The following is a 27951-nucleotide window of genomic DNA, read 5'->3' on the forward strand; positions in this document are numbered from 1 at the left end:
GTAAACTCATCAATATATTTATCTATCTATTATCAGTAAAAACAATGACATACTTTGAACTTTCCAGCTCTAATAAGCTGATGGTGGTATATTACGTACCTATCAAGTAAAATTTGTCTATCCAATATATCCACCATCTATATTGTAGGTATATTATATAAATCATGATAATTTATTTGATATAATAATTAATTAAATCATATATTATTTGCATTTATGCATGCCTATTTGTACATTGTATAACATGTATCTAGTATCTACCTATAGCACATTAGCAACTGCCTACATTCAAAGAATACGGTACTTCAAATTATGAAAATAAATTATTCAATTTATTTATGCAATATTATGTATGGTTCATCTCATATTTTTGAATTTCTGACCCAATTTTAAATATTTTACTTTTACATTAAGGTAATTTCCTAGTCATAGTAGTAAACGTGTTAACAAAATATTTGATTTTTAAACATTTCCTAAGTTTTCAGTTAAGGTTAAGTATCTATTATTTTTTATTGGTCTACTAAATATTTTCAATTTTAATAAACATTATTTAAGCCGCTAAAAGCAAAGTATATCAAAAAAGCATCTACTAACTATGGTTATTTTTAAAAATTGACTCATTATTCATAATTAAAATTTCGATTGTTAATATTTTAATTTTCAAATTATATTATAACATAAAATAAAAAAAATTACCAAAACAACTATTAAAGAATTTAAGTTTACAGTCCTTAAAGGTTAAATAAGGATGGGGTAGGAATTATGAAAAATGCTCAAGCACAAACATATAGAAAAATGTATTTTTAAATTATGTAGCTTTAATTTTGTGATAAACTTTTGGTATATATGCTTCATAGTTCATAATATATATCATATACTGTTTTATAATATATATGTGATTATAAGATAATATATTATTAATACATGATATATCAATACTTCTAAAGGTAATATACAAAAACATGATTAAATGTTATTGTATTAACTTATTATTGAATAAAAAATGTAATTTGTGATATTTATTTGCTTTTAAGTTTTCTTCACATCAACTCAAAAACAGTGTTATCGACGCTCTGGATTAACCTAGAAAGTACTAATAAATCTAGACGAAACATTTCCATATCATACTCGGACAAGCTATCCTAAAAAAAAAATATAACAAAACTAATTAATTGCAATGTAACCAAATATTACACTAGAACAATAAAATAACTATATCATTGTCATCAAACAAAGTTCAATAGTCTAAAAATAGGCGTTAGAATTTTGATTTTGATAAGCTTACATTTTCAGAAAAATCTAATAGAGGTCGTGGTGGTAGGAACATGAAAGTTCTCAATTAAAAACAGAAATATGTACTTCCACAAGATACTCCATTAACATACAAATCTCTTGAATTTAAAAATACTGTTTTATATATTAAAAAATTAAAAAAATAAGATTTCAAATGGAGCATTATGGATGACAAAAAGTATCTAAACAATGAACATGCTTGACCTCAGTGGCATAGTTACGGGGGAGGGGATGTAAGGGGTTCCCACCCCTCCCCCCAACCACAAAAAAAAATTTGTATATTGGTATTTTATCTTCTGTGATACTGATTATTTTTAAAGTAATCTTTTTTTTGCATTTTTCGATGATGGAATTAATACCAATTTGAAACAAATTAAAAATGGCGTTTAGTTTAACTAATAACTTGTAATTTGTGTCATAAATATATTTTAACCCCCCCCCCCTCCCCCCAGAAAAAAATTGTATCTACGCCGCTGCTTGACCTGTATGTGTATATAATATAATATATCTGTGAATTCAATCAATAATATTATACACTATTGAAACTTTTAAAATTTTTAAAAATTCTGTGTTCATATGATACACTTGGTATACTAAATTTGTTATAACTTTTTGTATTTAAATATTAGTTGTCCATACAAAAATAATTTTAAACGATTATTAAATATTCATTTTGTAAAAGTTTAATTTAAAACTGTGTATGCTCTCTTAAAGAATGATAATTTAGAAGGACTATTATTCACAGAGCTTTCTTTGCTGTTGGTAATATAGGAAGGAAAAGATGAATTATAATTTAAATTATTTAAGTTCAATAATATTAACATGAGCAACACTAAAATTTTGGTTGATATTTTTATATGTATTTAAATCAATATAAAAATTATATTTAAATAATATTTGTGGAGTAATAATAATAATAAAATTAATTTTTTTAAATTTTTTTATACATTTATTTAAATATTTATATAAGTAGTAAAAAAATTACTTATTAAAACTAGTATTTATTTCTTATAATATATATTGCAATCATTCAATTCTATATAAAATCATGTTTTATACATTTCATTAATACATTAAACTCAACCTGTATCTAATACAATATTAAAGTGTTGGTTATCATACTAAAAAGTAAAACTACAGGTTAAATGGAATGAAACATTTTTAAGTAATACAATTGGATGAATATTTGATGCATATTGTAAACAAATTAAAAAATATCAGTTCAATATTTGGTAAATTGTAAACTTTTTTTATTTATTATGTATGATTATGATACAATATTATTTTAATAGTTTATAGATACTAAATATTCATACAAATGGATATTCATTAAAAATATTTTCAATAATCATTGACATTTATAATAAATGTAATCATTTGTATCATTGTATCATTCTAAATTCATCAGATATAGATTCACCATATTGGTGAATTATCAACTTTAAAATCAGCTCGTATACAATATCAATTCAAGTTCTTCAGTGAAATTAATTGTCCAAACAATATTAGAAAAATATTTTATCATAATTCAAACTGTAATTCATCATTAATAGTATTAAAAGATACAACTAAAATGTACCTGTATAATATCTTGTACATCACTTTCTTTACTGTCTGCTATTTCAATTTTCTTATAATTCTTCATAATAAGTTTTATTCTGAAAATAAAAAAACAAATATTTAGTACTACCTTAACATTTAACATCAGATCTGCTGTATTTCTCATTTAAAAAATTGAAATACAATCTTCCAATTTAATTATAAAATAATAAAGTGCGATTAATAATTTGGTATAATGTACAAAAATTATTTATTGCAATTAGCTTAAAAATGTTTATTATAATATTCTCATTGTTTTTTTTTGCAAACTCACAAAAATGTGTAAGTTAATGTGAGGATATCTACTCAATTTTATATTGCGCATATAAACATTTTAAACTCTAAAATATTATTAATCTGCTAATATAAACTCAAACTATTGTTTCAGATTTACTTCATTAAAATACAGTTGGTGATCAGGAAAACCACAGTACATTGATATACACTACACAGTAGTTTAAGTTATGTTCTATTCTGAGTACAATGGAGTATTGTGGGTATTTAATTACAAATGCCTTAGACCCAATTACAATAATACCTATGTGGCTATATACAATCTAAAGATAATGTCACAGGTGTTACCCAACTCATAGGGTACGCAGACTTTATTCACAGTTTATGCAATAAGACAAATAGGGGCGCTCAAAAATAAAATCATCTAACCTATATTGCACCTAAGATACTCAACATAATTGTATTGGATTGAAAGAAAGAATAAATAATAATAATTCTGAGCCGTTAAACATTTTCTTTTACCACATACGAGTATATAACTTAATTTACAATTTAAGTTTTTTCAAATATACTACTTATACTTTCTTTGCTCTCTCAGAATTTAAAACCATACATAATTTTACCCTAGAATGTAAACAATGCATTGTAGAAATAAGTAGTTAGAAATTCGAATTATATTTATTAAAAGAAAATGTATTATTTCTTAAAGATTAAGTATATATTATATTGAATGTCTTTAAATAATTTTAACATATATTTATAAAATTGTTACCTATATCCATAGTTTTGATTAACTTGCTGGTTACTAGAAAATTTAAAACTAAAAAACATTTTTTTAAATACTATATAAATTATCAAAAATACTTTGGTATGATAAACATGGGCCCTTCAAGTGAAGCCACAGACTATGCAGTGTCATACCCTGCATACCCCGTGCGCACACCTATGACCCAACTATAATAATGTACTGAGATTTGTATTATGGAAACTTACATTTGTTTAAGCTTAAATTATTATTATAAAGACTTAATAACATGATACAAGTACATAAAATATTTCAAGTTGTTAAAATCGTCCATAATACTTTTTATTCGAGTGTGAATATTTGAAACATAAGCAGTGTTCGTTCTGGTGGGAAGCGCTAACGCCCATGTATTAGTTATATATATATATTATTTCACAGTTAGAAACTCACTCGACTGCAAAAGCCGTTTATATCAGCTCTGCAAAGTTCACTGCTTTTGAATCGTAACGACGTCAATGGTGGCACACGGACTAAGGTCTTTTTGATTATCAGAATTCGGTCAAAATGTATAGATTTGATTTAATGTCTTTATGTCATGAAAATCGACGATCGCGTCGTGAAAAGTGACTTGCGCGTTTGGCCTCTCTGGGTAGTTGATCGCTGGGACGAACTGGACGAAGTGGTTAATAGATTTTGCAGCAAATAAGTGCTGCCTGCTGGATGTTATAGAAGCTACATAAATATCACGAACTAAGATAATAATATTTTCTTAATTCACCCAAATATAAATTTAACTATATAAACTAATCTATTTTTATTTTTTATATTTGTTTTATACTATTAAACTTTTATTACACTACATAAGTATAAAATGTTATCGGTTTTTGATAAAATTATTTTTTTTATGTTGTTATCTTTTTATTCCATGTATGGGATAGCTAGTCTTGGGGAACATGCGCATAGCGTATTTGTCATTTTCCCACTTTTTAGTCGTTGGTGGGTGGCTATTGACTATTGATGACTGTTTATTGATATGGTGATGGGGTGACTGCAAACACGACATGTTACATGTTAGTATACTACATTACATCTCAAATGGTGTGTAGAATTACCACGATGCGTGTGAACAATAGTATTTACATTGTACATGATCAAGGCCGTAGTCAGCAAAAGATTTTTTCAGTGGGGAGGTCTCCTTGGAGTTTCCATGAGCTTAAGAGGACGTCTAACCCGCATGTGTTGTCTTCGTCTTACACACGTACGACCTGACAAATTATCGTTTGCTAGATTAAATAGGGTATTGTCAGTTTTGATATTATAGTGAATCCACCTATTATCAAACTTTTAGGTAGCAACATTATCTGTGTTCTCTCGTTGGTTTTTTACGATATTTTAATTTTTAATTGAGTTATGAACATTTTAAAATATTCATAATTTACATACCCATAACTCACTTAACAATTTAAATATCGTAAAAATCCAAGGAGAGAACATAGATAACGTTGCTACCAAAAAATTTGATAATAGGTGGATTCACTCTAATATCAAAACTGACAATACCCTATTGAAACTAGCGAACGAACATTTCCTATGTCGTACGTGAGTAATATTTTTTTATTACATCCCTCTCTCTATGTGAAGAATAAAAAGATTTTTAAAACGTTCTTGATGCATAGAAGTTCTTACCCGTGTCTTAATTCTTTGCATAGCCGAAAAAGATCACTCACATACTGCAAAGCTAACTGGTGAAGTAATAAGTGCTACTTGTCACATTTTGTAGATATTTGGAAAAATTTCATTTTTTATTATTGTTTTCAAATCGTCAATATTCAAATCATTGTTGATTTTATTCATGCGATTTCTAGCAACAGTCATTTCTGATTTAATATTTAGTTTGTTAATCCAAGAAATCTTAAAATACAAGGTGTTCCAAATTTCATGTGACAGCAGCAGATTTCAGCATGATATATTTAAATTAAGAAAAAATTATCTGTGTGAAAACCTTTTTGAATCATATAATCTATACTAATTTGATTTTAGATATTTTTTTATTAATTAGGATGGGTAGTTTAGAGGGGTAACTTTTAAAATTCAAACGGCAACCTATATTTTAGATTCTGAGCGGAGCGATGAATGTATTGATTTTACCATGATGTTTTTTTTTTTTTTTGTGTGTGTGTGTCTGTCATCACGTCATGGGGCAGTATAAATGCTTCGATTTTTGACTTCAGTACCTCGTTCGATCAGAAAGTGAATCTAGTTAGTACTTTGGGGGGGGGGGGGGTCAAAAGTGAAAAATTCTTAATGCTTTTCTAAATAATCGAGAAAAACAAACTAAAAATTAAGGGAAAAACGGGAAATTTTATGCACGCTCATTTTTCGACAAAATCGATTTTGGTTTTTGACGTAACTTTAAAATAAATGACCATAGATACATGAAATTTTCACCGATTGTTTATATAAGTATATTCTATCCACCATGCAATTTTCAAAAATTTTCGACTTAAGTTAAACTATTCATAGGCATTTGAAATTTTCGATCATTATTAGTTTTTTTTTAAATTAATATCGATAACAATTTATTTTTTAGGCAGAAAAGCTTAAAAATGTAATACAAGGCTCTTACCATATTGCTATAATAGTAGTTGAAAAATAAAATAAATTTAGTCACAATTTTTTTTTATACGCATTCAAAGTTTGAATTTTGACAAAATACGTAAAAATCACAAAAATTCACAAATTATTTTAAGCTAAAAATTCATAAAAAATTTTCTTTTTAAATCTAAGATTTGAAAATTTAATACAAGGCTTCTAACACATTATAAAAATAGCAGTTAAAAAATATTAAAAATTCGTAGACACGATTTTTTTCATAAGCATTTAAAGTTTGAATTTTGACAACATACATAAAAATCAAAAAAATGCAGAAATTATTTTAAGCTAGAAATTCATAAAAAATTTTCTTTTTAAATCTAAGATTTGAAAATTTAATACAAGGCTCCTAACATATATTTACAATAGCAGTTGAAAAATATAAGAAATACATATTCACAGTTTTTTTTTTATAAGCATTCAAAGTTTGAATTTTGACAACATACATAAAAATCACGAAAATCATGAAAATTCGCAAATTATTTTAAACTAGAAATTCATAAAAAAATTTCTTTTTAAATTTAAGATTTGAAAATTTTTAATAATCTATAATATATCCTAGACAGATAAACCATTTTCGCTCAGAATCGTTTTTCGTATACAATGATATAATATCATTGGATTCAAATTTAATTCCATCCATTACAGTAACCCACTTGTAACCTACTGTACAGCAGAGCGACATCCACGACTTACCCTCCTTTTTAAAATATGATTCGTGTTCAGATTAATTTTTAATGAATTTTGACGGGTCGTTTACATTAATATGTTAATAATTTAAGGAGCTATGGACATCTGTATATTGGTATTAATTCTAAAATGTCAACAGTAAATAATATTAAAAGGGCTACCGTTGTACGACCTTAAAATCTGGGTATCAAATTATCAATTTATTACAGTATACAGTTAGTAGTAGTCAGTACAAAACTTATAATGGTATATCCGTATATCGTTTGATATTATAACCAATTACTGATTATTTTTATTTATGAAGTAATTGCATCTCTTATCTGAGAAATGAAGAGTTTAGAATTTTAGATTATAAAATCCACTGTTCAAGATTGTGGTATAATCTAAGACCGCGATAATAGTGTTTGGTAATATCAGGGTATAGACACTGCAGCTGCTGTGTGTAATGGCAAAATCTGGTGACTGTAGCCTTGAACACGGTCTTTAGGAGGGAGTGGCATGCATTATCACTTAAATAAATCATATCATTATTATCACACAAAAAGAGACAGAACTGGGGGCCGATTCCGCTAACGCGTGTTGGTTGCATTAAGCGTAGTTGGCATGATTGGAACATTATGATATTATCAGCGCATTCGACGTTATCATTTAAGCTATTCTCTTAAAGACGTAAACAACGTTAACTGTGAACTTCAAATATCACGTAATCTTATAACTTATTACGTTAATGTCCAAAACATTTTTTTTTTTTAAACATTTATATTTTTTTATTTTACCATGGCTGTTTCAGGTTTGAATAGTTAAGTTTATTTAAAATGCTTTTCACACTATAATAGTATAATATAATATAGTATATTATTTTAATATTAGTGTATACTGTATAGTATTATACGTTTAATATACCTACTTACCTATATTTGTGTAGATTTCAATAATACATTTTTAGTTGATTACTAGTTATTCTTATTATTTATTCATTTTTAGTTTGTTAATTACAATTAAATTGTTTAGTAGTACATGTTTAGACAGTACTTAACCCATCATAAGAATAATAAATTATACAAATACCAACAGTGCATTAACAACTTTTTTCTAGCTTTCTGTGCATCAAATTCTTTAATAAGATCAATCTAATTCATTCTTTGTAGGACACTATTCTCAATAGACATATAATATATTAAACCTATAATTTACATTAAATTAATGATTATTTTGAAATAGTTTAAGAAAGAAGGCTACATACGAGCAGAAAGAATTGATTACCTCATTCCTAGATGAGCATGATGGCATGCGAACTAGAAAATTTTCTGTCGAAATGACTTATCAAAAGTATCAAAACCTATGGAATGAATTAACATTACAACTTAATCGTATAGGACCTTCAAAAAACGTCAAAGACTGGCAAAAAGTTAGTTTTTTTTTTTCAATCATATTACATAAAACTATTAGAGTAATACTATTATAACTTAAAGTACTTGCTTGTTATAAATACCTACCTTTTTATAATTGAATTCTAAATGCACTTAGAATTGGAACGAATTGATGTACATATTGAACCACTTTCAATCGAAGATGAAAACATTCTAAAACTGATGGGTGGTAATATTGTTGTTAGCGGTGATAATGAAATACAAGAAGCAGGATTACCTATGTTTGATGTAGTAAGCATTTTAATCAATGTATTGAGTATTTTATTAATTAATTTTACTGAAAGATGATAGACACATAAATATGATACAATTCTGCTGTTTACTATCACAATTAATATTTTTAACTTAACATTATAACATATTATACTAAAATTATTTTTATTTATATTATTCAATAATTGTATTGAATAAAAAATGTAAATTTAATTTTTAAAAACTTGTGTCTAATTTTATTCAAATTTATCAAGTATCTAGTATCGTGATACTCCAAAGTGAAGTATTTAGTTTTATGATACTGAATTTTAAGTTACTTGCCCATTCCTGTACATATTCTATAATAGTAGAAGGTATAATATTGAATGCTTAATCTATGATATAAAAATTATTTCAATTTTGTTTCAATAGAGTAATGTTTCGTGTGAAGAATATACAATTGGAATTTCAGATATACCTGAATCAACTGTAGTAAGTAACTATTTGGAATATATATTTATTTCAATATGTTAGTGATGTTAACAATATAATTATTAAAAATTAATTAATTTTTCTCAAAGGGACAAATGTACAATGAAAGTTTCACCTTCAGTGTTGAAGATCAAACAAACACAAAACAAACAATTAACAACCAAGACATGGTTGACACAGCTCATGATCAAAAAGATGCAGGAGAGCAAAAACACCTAAAAGAGTTAGTTTTATGTATTTTTACCTTTTTAATGATACAATGTTTAAGCTTATTTTCCCAAGCTACATAATACTTTTTTTTTATTCTAGAAGAAAAAGAAGTCTTTAGATTCTTATCCAATGGATAAAGAATATTTGATACAATTTCAAACTGAAAATAATGAAATCCAGCGGGAAATTGTATCAACAATGCATCACAGAAATAAAATTGAACAGCAAAAAGTTGCATTAAGTGAAAAAAAAATTGGCTATTCTTTTACAGAAGAATGTACTAGAGCAACAAAAAATAGATGCCATTAATAATGTATCCAATGTATTATTAAATTTTATTTTGTCTAAGCAAAATGATAAATAAATGTATATTTGTATATGAACCTTTACTTCCTAAAATTTATTACGTTTTATGTAATAAGATATTTACTATATTTTGTTTAAGTTTAATATTTTAATTTTTTTTTATTTTAGTTTGTTCAAGTTTTATTGTTATTTTTATTTCTTTAAATGTAATATGTTTTATATAATAAGATGTTTATTTTATTTTGTTCAAGTTTAATTTTTAACAAAATATACTATCATTTAAAACTAATAAAAATAATATTGAAAATACTATTTATTGAACACGATTAATATAATCCATAATTTCTGATCGATTATTATTACCCTCTGTGTGAAGAGAATTTCCTGCTGGAAAATGTATAAAGTCATTGGCGTTATAAGGTTCATCGTACTCTTCATTTTCATAAGCGGCATCAAAATTTTCAATACAAATATTGTGGAGAACTGCGCAGGCATTTATAATTTTACTTGCAATTGTTGGTTTATAATGCAACATTCTTTGTTTGCAAAGGCATCTCCAGCGACCTTTCAACATACCAATAGCTCGTTCCACAACTGATCTAGCTGAAGTGAATTTAACATTAAACCTACTTTCTGGGCTTCCATCTCCTGGATTACTAAATGGTGTAAGTAACCAAGGCTCTAATGGATAACCACTATCACCTAAAAGCCATTCATGATCATGCCTGTATGTGTTACTTAAATGGTTTCTAATTAACGACATTTTCCAAATGTGAGAATCGTGTGTGGATCCAGGGAACTTGGCATTTACATTCAATATACGGTAGGTATGATCAACTATCTATAAATAATACAATTTTTTTAATTAATTAATTAATTCAAATAAAAAGCTTACAGTAAATAATACAAAGTTTTAAGATACTCAGAAATAATTACTTACCAACTGGGTATTGATGGAATGAAACCCTTGTATTGTATTGTATTTCTCGAACTTCTTCATCCAGCAACAATCGAATATTAAATTGTAAATTATTATTCATTGTACATATATAGGTAATAAAATGACGAATAAATTGTACTTTTAACCACTACAGTCTACAAGCTATATTACAATTATTTATTTTATAATATAATGAATAAATATTAAGATTATTCTACGAAATAAGAGTAAGATTTCGTCGTAGGTGCATAACAGCATAAATAAACATAATATTTTACATATTGAAATATAAATATTATCAATAAATAACAAACTAATTGATAACGAAATCGTAATATATATAAAATATCACGCTATACACGCTCAAAACGACATAGTTTTCATGTCGTTTTCGGCGTAATAATTGGAGTCCATTCTGCCGGATCTGCCGAACACGCCGTAATGGAATAGCAATACGCCTTCAATTCGCTTTGGTAATTACGCGCATTACGTATAGTACGACGATCACGCGTTAGCGGAATCGGCCCCCTGATATAGTGTTTTGTAATGTCCTTTGGCCATTGCGTTTGTTTGGTCGTTTCTGTTTTTATAATTCCGTAACTAAGAAGGATACACGTTGCTAACATTCTATCAGATTACGGTTACTGTACAATTTCCAATACTTCAACCGTAGGGATACCATTGAACTATATGATAACTGGAATGCTCACCCGCCATAAGACCAATGTAAACATAACCGAGATAGCCTGTTAGAAAAAGACAGCAGATAAGAATGGTGTTGCTATTTCTTTTTATCACACTATCAATACGACTGTTTACCAATAAATAATAATAATATCGTTCGTTTAACGTTTTGTTCTTTGATTTAAACTTTTAAACTTTAACTTAAACAAATTTCAATTAGTGGGCAAGTTAAGATGGTGAATTATTGTAGTGCTTTTAATTGTACTAGCTCAAGTGACGTTAGGGGAGACTTGTCATTTCACAAGTTAGTATAAAATGTTATTGAATTTACACATTGAAAATTTCAAACAAATGTACATTTATTATTTTGATATTTAAGGTTCCCTCTTAAAGAGAAAGAGAGGCTTCAAAAATGGGTACATGCTGTAAGAAGAAAGGATTTTAAACCTACTTCCAGCTCAACTTTATGTAGTTTGCATTTCAATGAAAATGATTTCTATTTAGCTGTTGTAAGTGGGAAACAAATGTTAAAAAAATCTGCTATACCAACTGTATTTAATTTCCCAAATCATTTAACACCAAAGATAAAAGAAAGAAGAATTTTGCAACGAGAAGTAAGTAAATATACTTACAAAAACAAGAATTTATATTATTACATGGCCATTATGTATAAAGAAATTTGTTTCCTTTAGAAAAATAATTATTTAAAATGTATTTTAGGACACAGCCACACTATTAGCTGTTCATAATAGTGAATATATGTCTATATGTGAAACCGGAACTAAGTTTGTCGACATTGGTGTACAGACAAAATTAACCCAAGTAACACAAAATGGATAATAGAATATTGATAGAATAATACTTAAGAATATTTGTAATATTCATTATTCAATTGATAATCATCCGATTTCCTCCATAACTCATGAAATAATCATTCCCGTGCACCCATTTTAAATAAGATGTGAATAATCTTGAGAATAACTTATTATTAATCTATAATATTAACTTAATAATCTATGAATATGCTTGAAATGTATTCCATTCAGAACCATAGAATATTACCTTCCAGTAATGTTATATGAATAATCAATGCATGTTTTAAAATTATTCCATTCAGAATCATAGACTATTTTAAGAGAACAAATGAATTATTGTTTGGATTTTATTATTGTTCTATGAATAATCAAAGAATACAAACCTAGATCAATAGATAAAACTATTCTATATATGTGATCAATATTTAAATCAGTTTTAACATACCTACTGATAATTAATATAAAGGTATCAATAATTGTTTTACATTCATTGAAGACATTTTAATAAATATGTCTGCAGAGCATGTTTTATATATATATATATATAAGTCCACTGACATAAAACCTAAGGAATTTTTTTATCTATTATCGGTGGAACTGAGGGACTATGCTCATCTCCCCTTTAAAAAAGCTGAAGATTTTTACTACATTGGAATACATGAAAATAATTTGATCTCCATATCAAATTTTTAATTTTTAAACCACTAATTCATACTTTAAGTAATAATAATAATACTTTCATACCACAATAGATAATTTATTTATACCTATAATTAATAGGTAGTCATATTATAATAATATTATGTATCCTAGGTACCTTATAATTATATAAATTAAAACAATTAAAATAATATAGTTTATGAAAAACTTTTAATTTAAGTTTAAAAAGTAACACACATTATTTTCTTTATAATATGTGAGTATATACAGTTATTAGTGTAATTAATTTAAGTTAGATATTACACGGATATAAAAAATACTAGGATAATTTATTTTTTAATCGATCAGATGCTTTTGTCAACCATATGCTGGCAGCATTTTCCACTTCCTTGACTGTAGCTGTTGTAAATTTACTTTGAACAGCTTCTATATTAAACAAAAATATAACTGTGTATAAGTTATTGATAAAATATCCATACAAAATATACATTTTGCTTACTGCATAGTAATGTTGACAATATTGTTTGATTGAATGCTGACTTTAATCCTTTGCCTTTATGTCCAGTGAAACTGTAGTTAGTGGCCATTTGATCAGAAATCATTTTCCTTAGAATCCTCCTGGTCAGTTCTTTGTAGTCAGATCCACCCATTAAAGCCAACATATTCACCTATATATTATCAAAAATTATAAAATTCTATTTACTTATAATATATAAATATGTGTACAATATATATACATTGTCAAAATAAAATGCATATATCACAACAGATATAATGTTAAAGAAGAATAAATATAATTATATTTCAATTTTCAATCATTATAACATATTATTTTATATAATAAATGAATATATAAAAGACATTCATAAACTAAATTAAATTATTTTTTAACTAATTTTAATTTAAAGAACAAATGTTGGTTAATTTTATATTATAAATTAATTTTTTTGTATGGAAAAGATAACAGTTCACATATTATTTAATTTAATTTTACCTTAGTTACTATTGATTACTATCATCAATGATTAATTTCAAATTTATTGGGTTTTAAGATCTTACTAAGTGTTATTAATTATTATAATATGTCAGCAGCAAGTTGATTGTGATTGTCATTCACAGAAATGTTTTAGTAAGGTAATTTATTAATAAGTGATTTTAGTTATAAACATAATATCCAGTTTTATTCTAAAATAAATTAGGGTTTTCACTAAAAATTGGTAAGCATATTTTATTTCTTATGCAACTTGATACCAAGGAGTAATCACCAATTCTGGACGGAAATATGTCTAGTTAATTTCAATTTTTCCATTTAATTTTGAAAACTATATATTTGACTTAAAATTCAAATTATATATGTTAGCTAGTCTGAAGAAGGCAAAAAAAAATAAATGTACTTAAATAATAAGTAAATTTAGATAATAAGAGTTATATATACATGTAATTATATATATTATAAAAATATATACAGTTATACCAATTAAAGTAAAATATATACCTACCAATTTATTTTGACTATCTTCTTTCTCCTTAATTGCATTAGTAATTATTTCTAATCCGTCATTATTAGAAATTGGAAATGTTGAAAAAATATCAGATACTGCCTTATTAGTGCTATTAAAATCAGCTGGTGTTGAAGATTTATCAATAATTCCATCCATTTTTTCTTTAATATCATTTATATTCAACATTAAGACGTGCAAGTACTCAGCATTTTCTTTACATCGAGCATTCAATGTCACAAGTTGTCTTAATACTTGATTTTGAAACTCTAGATTTTGGCAATATAATAATATTAGTTGATTTATATTGTAGTTTATATTTTATTATATAATTTATTCATATATTAAAAGGAATAAAGAAGAGACTGAATATTACCCTTCAAATTTTCATTTGGATTTACTTTTTGCATAGAAATTATTGAAGTGTTTCTTTCTTCTAGAGTTTCTTCTATAAAAAATATTAATTATTAAAATATAGGAGAAAAATTATAAATAATTTATTATATTAAAGAATAATTAAATGCACACCATACATTAGTGCACATACAATTATTAATTTTTAATGATCATAATAGTTATGATGTTTTACTAGTATAATAATAATACTAGCAAAAATTAGTTTCTGACAAAATATAAATTAATTTATAATATTATCATTCAAATTTCTTAATATATCTATATAATTAATAAGCTGTGTTATATGAATCGTAATACTGCAGCCTATATTATAATTAAATTAATATTAATAATATTAAAAATTGATATATTATATTTGTCCAAAACTAATTTTGCTATTATTATTATACTAGTAAAATGTATATTTATATTTGTTATATGCCTATATATATAATAGCATAGAAATATGTAATTGTTTTTTGTTTAATCTTTTTATATATATAATTACCTATTACCTATATATATATATATATATATATATATTAAATTTAACAAAAAAATTAACAATTATAACTGTATATTATATTTATGAGTTATGAACATAAAAATTACCATTAAGCATAGATAATGCTTCTTCATTTACATCCATACTTTTATCTAGAGAATTAAATAGTACATTATTCATCATGTCCCATTCCACCTCTATAGAATTATGATTACTTGTATGACCTGCAGCAGTAGTTATGACCTCACTACAATTTTCAATAGATATAACTAAAATGTATGTTAATTGTATTAGTTAACATGATATTTATTACAGTAATTTATACTTAATAAGCTTGATAATAAATATAAACATACCATTATTAGTATTCTCATTGTTTTCAGTTGCATATGATATTATATTACCAGTTAATTCATAATTATGTTCTTTTGGCAAAACTAAATTGAATTTTAAAATTAAAACAATTACCCATTTATACAGATTTAAATAATTTTAAGAGTTTATTTGATTAACATCATTATGTTAAATTATACAATTTTATTAGCTTATTTGTAATGTCACAATTAAACCTGCAAGCGGACAATTACAATAATTGTACTTGGAAGACTTTAAAATATTATTAAAAAACCTAAGTTAATATTAATGTGACAAATACAGTATTAACTATTAATATTGTATGAGTAAATGAAAATATGCATGTATAATTATATTTTATAATATTTATGTAGGTATAGAATATTTATTTACCATTGTTTTTTTTTATTTGTGGAAAATCTGGAAGAATTACAGTGCTTATTTTACTAGCTTTGTTTGTTGTTTGGAGTTCTTCATCCGACGATGATGATGATACATTTCTTTTTTTTTTTCTTTTTCTCTTCAATATATCATCGGTTGACTCTTTTGTTTTTAGAGTTTCGCAGTCTGACGTAAACTGTGCTTTATTAGCAATTGTTGTAGCATTGTGGAAATTGGTAATTAGAGATTTGCTGAGGATTTTAATAGGACATTTTATCCAATCTTCTGAAGGTTTTAAGTGGTTTCGAATTGCTCCAGATATTTTTAATGGGCCACATTTGTTAGGCTAAAAACATTCACTAAAATTAATTATCCAATTGCTGGGTATTACTTCTACAGTGTTCTCCTCGACAAATTGTGCCACATACCATCCAGACATGATAATATTACTATAATATAAAATTTTAACATATTGTAATATGTTAAATTAAACAAAAATATTAGATTAATTGTTTGTTTGTAAAATATATATACTATTATTATTATTTATATTTTCTTAAATATTAAAAAAACACCTATGTTATTATGATCTTCAACTTTAAAATGAAAGAGGTACTAAAAAATTATTAATGTATATTATTAAAAGTCAAAATCTTATATTTAAATATAATGAAATATACATTTATTTACATAAATTATTATTACTGATTTAAATACACACTATATTATATTGTATGTAAAAGTGGAATCCAGATTTATAAGGAAATCTAGCCAACTTGCAACAAATATCAGTAATAGGCCAATAAGTAAATTCATTATTTAAATTATCTACATAATAAATATCAAACAATGATGATTTACATGGCTTTTCATAAAAGTCAACTGCAGTATTATATTTTTTTCCAATTATTACATTTTTATTTAGAGAAGGACTGAATGCAAAATTGTAAATTTCTACGATTGAATTACAAAATAACTTGCAACAAGAATTTTTTTTGTTTAGTGTTAACTTAAAATTTGAAAATATTACCCTCTTAAATTGAGGGTTATTTGTACCAGAGATTAGTATACCATCATTGTTTATATTTTCTCTTTCTAACTTATAACTATTTAATGTCTGCTCATTATCATTAATTAAATATGTTTGTTGAGCGTTTTCTTCTGATAACCTCCTTACGACTTGCGGTAAAACATGATGTGAATTTCTAACCAACTTTTTTAACTTTTGTAGGTAGTTTTCTGCAGGGAAATTACTAAACAAATTCATATTTCCAAATTCTTTTACATCCGAAGCTATATGCAACAAGTTATGAATATTATGTGTTAGAAATTCTGGACCATATAAATGCTTGGTAGATAATACAAAGTGGGTTAATAATTCTTCTGCATAATCAGTGTAAAGTTGGTATTTTTCAGATAGTAATATAATAGAAGCTATATGCAAACTTATAAAGTGATCATATTTAGTGTTATGCAGAACTCTTTTTAGCACAATTGGCCCGGTATAGAGAAGGAATTGTCGAAATTCAGTTGCTTTCCAGCGTTTGCTTTCTTTTAACGATCTTGGAACCCTTGCAAATTCTACAGGTACAAACTTAGTAAATGAAATTAATGTATCACTCATTATGTTAATTTCTCTTGCAGCAAGCTTATGAGGGGGCCGACCAAAACACCAAGTGTTAACTACAAATTTCTTTACTACTCCAAGACATATTAAATGCATGTAGTCCAAAGGTACATCAGTAACTGGACGAAAACCAGGAATTTTTTCTAAAATGGATGTACCTGTGTGATGATCAGAGTCAGTTTTTGCTAGAAAATCAAGGTCAGTTATTTTAGTAAAATTTAGATCAGGAAAACATACTCTGCCACAAAAATATTCCCCTTCTTGGGAACATTTAGTACATGAGGAGTATCCAGAATGTCCTTTGATAAAAAGAATACTAGCCTTTGCCACAGCATCAAATAAAAACATAGTAATTTTAAACTTTGTATGTTTATTTTTAATAATTAAACCATCAGTGGTTAATTTTAAAGATTCATTGACAAAATCACTTAACATATCATTGAAATCGTTAGGTTTTTCTGAACCATGATAAATACCAATTGGAAAAATGTTGGGTTGAATTTTCACATTATTAACTATACACAAAATAGGGTAAAACTGGCTAGAGGAAGATTTGAAAAGTGGTAAACCATCAATGTTTATACTTACTTCAATAATATTAGGAATATTTATTAAATCAATATGTTTAAACATACTATTCAAACCATTCATTATCCCCAAATGGAAATATGACCCAGGACTAACATGACGTGTAATCGTTGTTCGCGGTGTGTTTAAAAATGTTCTAGGATCCTTGGGAATATTTTTTAATTCAGGCACCAAAGATATAATTTGTAGCAATTCTTTAAGTGCTAAATGGGTGATTCTGTTTTTTACAGCCCAAAGTTTAAGGTGCTGTATAACTTGTTCAGTTAATGACAAATTGTCAAATAATTTATTTCTAGGCTCATCATTATTTTCTGTATTAATAAAGTTAGTATATGTATTTTGATGCTCTATTGTAGTTGTATTAATAAAATTATCATAATATATAGTGTTTAATTCAGTCGGTTCACATGGAAGTTCTACAGTATGGTTTAAGTTTTCTAGTTCAAGATTAACTGGCTGTGTAATGTTATTAACAACTATATTATTATTATTATTTGCTAAATTAGAATTAGAATTAGTAGCATTATTATTACTAGTTCTTAATATTGTTAAATTATTCAATTCATTTTGAATGGCCCTATTGAGTTTCCATTTAGTTCCTAGTTTCTTATTCATATTGTATTAATTGTTGTTACAGGTTACATATACCTATTATATACTTATATAATTTTTACATAGGTACTCATTTTATTCACTTATATAGGTATATTCATGTGTATACATTTAACATATTAAATAGGTACTTACTATATTATGGTATCGAAGTTCAAAATCGGTTCACTGCAGTATTATATATATTATTATATTCATTCACTAATATTATTGAAACACGTTTGATAGTTTGATACTTTGATTTCAAAATAATTGTAAATTGCAAATCACTTAATTTTAAGGTTAAAGTCAATACTCAATAGCCGTTTGGTTATGACTGGAAAATGGAATTACCGTGGTCATCTATAATAGGCGCGCGCGGTGGCATATAAATTATTATTAGTTTATAAATAGTTGTTGATAATATTAAGTAGGTAATCACAATAATATGTCAATAAAAGATTATTCATATGGAATAATCGTTGATATTATGAATTGAATATTCTTAATATAATATAATGTATTAATATGATAATTCGTGAGAATAGAATACGAATGGATTGATATTATTTTTTAATTGATTGTGAATATAGTAAATTATTATGAATATTCATAAAATAATAAAAACTAGTAAATATAAATAATCATAATAATGTGTGAATGTGTTAATAAAAGATTATTCATATGGAATAATCGTTGATATTATGAATTGTATATTCTTAATATAATATAATGAGGTATTAATATGATATTTCGTAAGAATAGAATAAGAATGGATTGATATTATTTTTTAATTGATTGTGATTATAATAAATTATTAAGAATATTCATGAAATAATAAAAACTCTTCAGAATATATTACCTTTTGAGTATCCAGAATAATCAAAGAAGGAATGGAACATTTAAGGATTAATACTAGAACAATTGGTGTTACTTGGGAACAGGAGAAGAATTAGAAAAAACTTTACAAGATTTACGACGAGACAAGAGGATTTTGCAACAGAAATTAATTAGAAGAGATAAGCGAGTAAGTAGTATGCGTGAAATGTTAAATCTATTAAAAAATAATCACTTAATTGGAGATACTGTTGAAGATATTTTTAAAAACCAATTTGATTCTTCTCTACCTTTTGCTTTATTTCAAAATGAAATTGCTAATGTAAATACTGCTTCAAATCACAAATCATATTCAGAAGAAATACGGGAATTTTGTTTAACATTGCATTTTTATTCCCCTCGAGCATATGAGTTTATAAGGCAAAGAAGTACACTACCAGATCCTTCTACTATTCGTAGATGGATAGCTACCAGACATTGTAACCCTGGTATTTTACATGAAGTGATTGATTATTTTAAACAAAAATTAAAGTCAGAGGCATCTAATTTTTCGCATGTAAAAGATGTTGCTTTAATTTATGATGCCATGTCAATTAGGGAGGGATTTTGGCCTGATAAAAGTGGAAAAGTATATGGATATTGTGATCTTGGTGGCATTGCACACACAGACAATGAAGAGTTAGCAAAAGAAGCACTAGTATTTATAATTGGTAGTTTAAATAAAAAATTTAAGTGTCCAGTTGCTTATTTTTTTATAAATAAAATAAATGCTACAGTACAGAGCCAATTAGTACTTGCTGTTGTCTCAGTTCTTTATGAAGCTGGAATTACAGTTCGATCTCTGACAAGTGATGGAACAACCACAAACTTAAAGACTTATGAAGTTTTAGGCTGTAGCATGGATCATTCAAATATTCGATCTTCTTTTCCTCATCCAGATGAACCTCTTATAAATATTCATTGTATTATTGATCCTTGCCACCTTATGAAAATTTGTCGAAATTGTATGGCTGAATTAAGTTTATCTCACTCAGGCAGTACGATATCATTTGATTATATAAAAAAGCTTCATGAAATTCAGCAAATTGAAAATTTGAAGTTTGCCAATAAATTAAGTTCATTACATATATTTTATAAAAACAAAAAAATGAGTGTTCCTTTAGCAGTCCAGGCTTTGAGTAGCAGCGTAGCTGATGCATTACAGTTCTTACAAACATGTAATAATGATTTTAAAAATGCTACTGCTACTATTGAATTTATTAGAATTTTATATGACAAATGTAGAAGTCCACAAGAAAAGCATGTTTCAATACTTGTTATAGGTATTATAAATTGTAAATTATAATTATTTATATTCTATCAATTTAATCATAAAAATTTTGTGAAAGTTAAAAAATAAAATATAAAGATACCAAATTTTAAGAACCAAAACCAAACTAAAGTCTAAAATAGTATCGCGGACCGCGGTAAATTAATTTAAGATATTAGCGCAATGTGTAAGACAAAGATAGTAACACCATTGGTATGTCCCATCTCGTTCTAACATTCCGTTTCGGGCAACACTGCTTGGTGAGCATTCCAGTTATCATATAGTTCAATGAGGGATACAGTAACCCGATCAGCTGATCGAGTGTCTATTCGATATTGTTCTATGGTAATATCAAATTATTTTATCCGTGATAATATTATAATATTTTATAACCTTAAAATTATTTAATGTTTTCTAAATACTAATATATTAGCTATTTCCCATTATCCTTTATTCGTTAATGAATTAATTTGATGAATTTAAATACCACTAAAAAACTTGTAGTTATTAAATAAATAAAAGATAAAAAAATTCTAACATGTGGATGTTTGTTGATAATCTGATAATTGATAACACTTATCACTTCTTACTTTGTAATTTTTATTTGACAGTTAAAAAAATAAAAACTTAAAACTTAAAAATTAAATTAAAATACATATCTAATTATTTCATTATTTCATACAAGTTGATAATTTTAAGTTATTATAGTAAGTGCTAAATTATTGTCAACTGGTTGTTATCGTCTAGAAATATTTGAATTTGTTTTAAACTATCAGGTACTGTATATCTCTTGTTTGGATCATAAAAAAATTATATTTTTATTCATCACCATCATTTAAAATTTGAGAATATGTATAGTTTAATTATCTATCAATTTGTTAATACCTTCAATCTCATATTTAATTATGTTAGTATAATAATTTATTAACGCAAGATAGATTTTATCTACTTATAATATCTACTTATTATTGTATTTTGGTTTTTTCCCTAAGTGAAAAATTTCTTTAATTCATGGCCTGCAATTCTTAGGTAGATACCTACTATAAATCTTTTGTGCTCTGGTCAAAAAAGGTGCGAAATAATAAAATATGACACTGAATACAATAATCATGTTTAATTATATTGGTAATTGATATGTCATCATAGATTGCTTAATCCAATTTTATATTCTGAGTGGTAATGTTAATACTGTTATTGATAATCTATAGGCTTTAGTGCCTATAATAATCTATTGAAAATAATGAATTTGCTTTTAAGTTAAGTTTACCATGCATACCTTGATTGCTCGCTAATTTTAATATATTAAAATTTACTAAATATTACATCAATTATTTGTCTTCATATCAGTGAATGTTGACCCCTACATATTAAAATTGTACACATTTCAAATATCTTTACATTCATTAACCTTCCTGACAGATACGGAAAATGCTTCTAAATACGTTACAAAATTAAAAACAAAAATGGAAATAAAAAAGTCTTCGATCTCGGTCTAAAACCTATAACCCTATTCACCACTCAGAATAAATTAAAATAATTTTTATCTGATGCAATTGACATATTTAAAATACTTGATAATTATGTTTGCTGTCGTAATTGGGACTTTGATGTTGTTATAATTATATTAAAACTCATATTGTAATATTTATAATAATATAAAACTTTATTTTGCATATTATACACGGTTTTTATTTATTAAAGAAAAAAAAAATTCATAAAAATGTAGTTTAGAAATTAATGTGCTAATGTGATGTAGTTTATCAATGTTATGTGAATATTGTGTGACTTCCATGCGATAATGGCTTTACACTCCATGCCAAAGATGACCTATCGAACTATTGGTTTTTTTTTTTTTTTTTTTTTTTACCAAAGACTGAGCAATAAGCACAATTATTATTCAAAAAAGGAAAAATTGATAATACAAATAATAATAAAATACATTTTTCAATCAATTCAGTCAAAATTGTCTTGTTCTATTGTATATGTACATATTTGTTCATATTTTTCTGTGTTTAAAGCTTTTAAGGTCTCTAAGTCTACCTATAACATTTAGTCATCAATGTAACAACATCCAAGCCCTAGTTATTATAATTTAATATTGGATTGATTATATCTTTATGCTGTGAAAAGGTGATGTTCTTTCAAAATCTGTTTGATTTAAATGCATTATTTAGCATTATGTTGAACGCGATATTATACATGTTTTTGAAATCGGTGTTGTCATTTTGCAGTATATCTAATATTAAGTTGATTAAAACAAAATGTTAAAATATAAGTATGTTATTAGTTATTACTTATTATTTAAATTAAAAAATATATTTAGACACCTACAATCTACATTATTAGTCAAAACCTATTTGATCACATTTTAAATGATTATATACTGTATCATACAACAATTTGGTATAATTATCTTATTATCTATTGCCTATTTATCTGCTATAATATGATATTTATTTCTAATTTTATATTTAAATAATAAATATTATGTAAAATTATTGAGAAGATAAAACCCGTTCCAATAAAAGCATTGATTATAAATAGTACAATATCCAATATACATAATATTATATTATGTAGGTGGTATAATATTATCTAATTCGCTGTTTTTTTTATTATTATCAATACAATCGTGTGATTTGACAACGGACTAAGATATTAGATAGTCCGTGGATTTGACCTTTGCAATATAAAATTAAATTAAGATAGTAAACACGCATTTTAACTTTTATTACTATTACATTGATAGTTTGATAGCGTTCAGATCATTAAAGTTGAACAACAATGCATCGGTGTGTCACAGAAGCACTAAGTATATTATTATTATTATGCATTGATGGCATTTTATAAATTAAATACAAAATTTGAATGCAAATAGCTTTTTTAATTATTGACCCATAATTATGAATGGTACGTCAAAATTCATGAAAAATAAAATTCTATACGAACCATATTTCAAAAATATAGGTTCCCATTTGAATTTTAAAAGTTACCCCTCAAAACTACCCATCCTAATTAAAAAAAAAAAAATATTTAAATTCAAACTAGTATAGATTATATGCAGTGTTGAGTTGTATCTAGATAAATTTATCTAGATAATTTATCTAGATGAAAATTAAGTACCTTTATCTTATCTAGATGAATAAATTATATAATATTTAATTGGTATCTAAGATTTAAGTTATGGAAATCTACATAAATATCTAGATCTTTTCTTGTGTACAGCTTTGACGTTCTTAAACTCTCCCAAAAAAGAATTCAGTGTTTTAGAAGATTATTGCATAGTTAAACAAGTGTTCTTAAAACACAACACAACTATTCCGTCTTCAGCTCCAGTGGAACGACTTTTCAGTGGAGCAATCCAAGTATTAACACACAGCAGAAATCGTCTAGGAGATAAAACGTTTGAGATACTACTATGTTTCAAGTCAAAGAACTAAACAAGCATGACTATCATTATAATTTATTTGTTTAACAATTAAAATATTATTAGTATTTATATTTTAATTTGCAGTTTGAATGAAATATAAAAAATATAAACTAGTTTTTTAAATCAGAAAATATATATTTTAATTACAATAATTGGTAATTAACCATGATTTTGGTTATTTGATATTTTGTTATACGTATTTAAATATTTTATATGTATATTTATTCATTAGGTAATATATTTTTGACACAAAACAAGCCTTCCTGGTTTGCCTCCCTTAATCAATTTCTCAACCAAGAATTTAATAACATGGCAAGCATTAATACAAATTAACTGTTGTAAGATATAAATCTAGATGAAAAAATTTTATCTACATATTTATCTAGATAAAAATTGAATATTCTATTTCATATTAATCTAGATATTGATTTAGCTAGTAATCTAATATTTATCTAGATGTTATTTTGCTTGATGTTATGTTTATTGCTATCTGAACTCAACACTGATTATATGATTCAAAAAGGTTTTCACATAGATAATTTTTCCCTAATTTAAATATATCATGCTGAAATCTGCTGTCACATGAAATTTGAAACACCATGTATATAATAATTAAATATTATTTTTGAATTTATGTAATTTTATATGTTTAAATCTACTTAAAAAATATAAAAATAATATTATTAAGTTGGTTTATATTTTATTTTTAAAATGATGAAAAAATGAAAGGTCATAAGTAGTATAATACCTATAAAGTTATTTTGTATCATTCAAACTAATTTAAAAGTAAGATTATTATTTAGCGCATCTCAAATATTTTTTTTCATTTTTATTATGGCCATTTAAACTGTGCATTTTTTGTATATTTTAAAATGATCATAATTAACTTGCTTGAAAAGTAAAATTAATGATATTAAAATAATTCTCTAAAATACTGTAAGATAATCTTACCCTTAAAATGTTATCATGGATCAATTCACTCTAATTTTAAAAATAACAGTAACATGGACATTATTGTTAACATAAAATGTACCACTGAGAAAATATTAAAAGTTTAATGTTTCTCCCAAGTGTCCAACTATCCACACTATATCTACTTAATTAATGATGTTTTTAGATATCCATTAAAATGCTTTAATAGATTAGATACCAACTACTATGATAGATAATTTATAGATTGGTTGTTGGGTGATCAGATACATTAGGAAATAGGATCTGAATCCCTAATATACATTTTTAATGTATTAATTCATAAGAACTCTGTCCTTTTATTAATTTATGTTATTGACATTCATAAAAAAAAAAAACCTATGTAGTATCCTTAATAATTTTAATTGCTATACAAATAACTTATGAGCTTGGTATGACTTTATGAGGAACCTTGAATTACATTTTTCAAGTTTTTGATCTAATGAAAAAAGTTTTTATAAACATTTGTAGAAATAAACTAAAAAATGTAAAGTATAATTCAATCTTAAAGTTGTGACCGACAGCAAGGAGTTCAGCTATACCTTTTATATGAGGGCTTATAATTTATATAGGTTGGGTTCTTGATGTTCTAACCCAACCTAACTTAATTTTTTTGTGACCAGAAATATGAATACTTATCTCATAATATTTATAGACATATGAATATATGATTATAAGTCAAATCTTCTTGACGTATAATGTAAGTCTTGAAAAGGAAATAAAGTTGAATTTTGTGTTTGGTGATTCACTTACCTACTAACCCTATTTTCGGTGCATTTATAGATATTTTGTATTTGTTAATACAATATATAACAACCAATAAACCCTTATTTTTGATTTTAGTATTGGAAAACGATGACATTGCTGATTTTTTTGTAAGTGCTGCTAGTTCACGATATAAAATGATACCACGGATTCAAGGATATATGGGTAATTAAATACTGTATTTCCAATTTATATAATATTTAATATTCCAATGAACTTTTGTTTTTGGTTTTAGTATTGGAAAACAGTGATATTGCTGATGTGGTATAAGTGCTGCTGATTCACAAAATAAAGAAACCACGGATTCAAGTAAAAATAATTAAATATTGTATTTTTTACAATTTATGTTTTGACTCGATATAATTATGCTTTTTTTAGGTCGTCAACTGCTACCAGGTTATTAATATTACTGAGAGGAGTATGCAATGAAATTTTTTATAAGATTATAATTTATAAAAAATGGAAAGTAATTAGAGCAGTAAAATGTGATTTAAATATAAATGAAAGCTAAAAATATTAATATTAGCCTTAAACAATGTTAAGAAAAATGTCGAAGGTTAGGAACTTGATTTCGACAAGTTATGGAAGCATAAAAGTCTGGAAGTGGTGGAATAAAATGGCAGTATTATTATTATTAAAGACCGGATTTAATTGATATTACAACTTTTTTTGCATTTAAGATAAAACAAATCTGATCAAATATGTACACAATTTGTATTAATTGCAGTCTTTCTATTTCATTTTATGTTGCAATTTTTGCAATTTTCAATGTTTTAGCAATTTTTGCAATTTTTTGCAATTTTTTATATCTTATGTTATTAAATGTACCAATCAATATTTCTTAACTAATTTTATAATATAAAAATAATAAAATTATTGTAGATTTTCATTATTGGTTAGATTATTTAAGTATAAAGATGTAATATAAGTAAATATGGGGTACCTACAAGTTCTCCCGATGTGCGATAAGAAATGTGATAAAGCATATATACAGGCTACAACAACTGGTTACATTCTTGTGTGATTTGTGTAGTTGTTTTGTAAAATATCTTCATTATATGGTTGTACAAAATCGATGTGTTGTTTGTGGAACCAATGACAAAAATGACACAATTTTATTTATTTACAAAAGTTAAAGTGAATTTGTATAAAGTAATATAAATTTGTTTTCCCAGTGCCCTGAACAAGAATCATTTTTGGATTTACACCAGGATCAATTTATTAAAATGATTGCCTTAAAATATCTAGATATTCGTTTATTTCATGAAATCAGGAAAATTAATGATCAAAACATTAAATTTGGCCGATCAAGAGCAAAATTAACAAAAATGATTCTTTTTCACCATGAATAATTTGACATTTATTTATTTTATTTTTGTTTATTTTAATTTTTATTATAATTTCACTTACTTTTATAATATATTTATATATACATATTTATAATGTCTATAATATTATTTATATACATAAACAAATACCTGAAAACTATATAAATTAAATTGGACTTTATATCCACTATGGCACTCAGGCACTATCCACTCTTAAATATTTTATAATTTAAATAAAATGTTCAAAACTATTTTAGAAAGAAATACAAAATTCCATGCGAAAAAAATCATGAATTAGAAAAAAAGCATCTACTTTAATAAATTGTTTGAGAACATATGATAAGGAATTATGGCCTATCCATTCTTTATTATCTATGACTGATTACTGTTTTATTATTCAGTAGTACAATTTTTGATTACTCGCTTTTGG

The 27951-nt window shown here is 25.5% G+C and overlaps 3 protein-coding genes across 8 annotated transcripts; 2 read left to right on the forward strand and 1 right to left on the reverse strand.

Annotated features, from left to right (window-relative positions):
- Positions 1-7881: 7881 nt before the first annotated feature.
- LOC149061560 (uncharacterized) lies at positions 7882-10065 on the forward strand. Of its 2 annotated transcripts, XM_089216685.1 has the most exons (6): positions 7882-8012; positions 8435-8621; positions 8741-8874; positions 9268-9327; positions 9417-9550; positions 9637-10065. In XM_089216685.1, exons 3-6 carry the CDS (start codon positions 8806-8808, stop codon positions 9653-9655), a joined length of 282 nt encoding a protein of 93 aa, XP_089072811.1. In that variant the 5' UTR covers positions 7882-8012; positions 8435-8621; positions 8741-8805; the 3' UTR covers positions 9656-10065. The 2 variants fall into 2 exon arrangements, with proteins under 2 accessions (XP_089072811.1, XP_089072810.1); XM_089216684.1 differs by having other exon boundaries at positions 9417-10065.
- Positions 10066-11493: 1428 nt separating this feature from the next.
- On the forward strand, positions 11494-27593 carry LOC149061561 (THAP domain-containing protein 1 A-like). 5 transcript variants are annotated; one of them, XM_089216683.1, is made up of 6 exons: positions 16397-17478; positions 17545-17664; positions 17722-17902; positions 26272-26358; positions 26429-26502; positions 26572-27593. In XM_089216683.1, the coding sequence occupies exons 3-5, from the start codon at positions 17857-17859 to the stop codon at positions 26461-26463; spliced, it is 168 nt and encodes a 55-aa protein (XP_089072809.1). In that variant the 5' UTR covers positions 16397-17478; positions 17545-17664; positions 17722-17856; the 3' UTR covers positions 26464-26502; positions 26572-27593. The 5 variants fall into 5 exon arrangements, 4 of the variants coding, with proteins under 4 accessions (XP_089072806.1, XP_089072809.1, XP_089072808.1 ...); XM_089216682.1 differs by having other exon boundaries at positions 16397-17429; positions 17494-17664; XM_089216681.1 differs by having other exon boundaries at positions 16397-16883; positions 17309-17664.
- On the reverse strand, positions 13086-16516 carry LOC149061562 (uncharacterized). The gene is made up of 8 exons (XM_089220961.1): positions 16469-16516; positions 16090-16423; positions 15699-15779; positions 15450-15611; positions 14818-14889; positions 14442-14710; positions 13442-13610; positions 13086-13368 (listed from the first exon to the last, which is right to left on the reverse strand). The coding sequence occupies exons 1-8, from the start codon at positions 16514-16516 to the stop codon at positions 13262-13264; spliced, it is 1242 nt and encodes a 413-aa protein (XP_089077087.1). The 3' UTR covers positions 13086-13261.
- Positions 27594-27951: the final 358 nt, after the last annotated feature.

The sequence above is a fragment of the Diuraphis noxia genome, unplaced genomic scaffold (assembly GCF_037042655.1).
Source record: "Diuraphis noxia isolate RWA-SAM2 unplaced genomic scaffold, SU_Dnox_SAM2 contig0001, whole genome shotgun sequence".
In the NCBI taxonomy this organism is placed as follows: Eukaryota; Metazoa; Arthropoda; class Insecta; order Hemiptera; family Aphididae; genus Diuraphis; species Diuraphis noxia.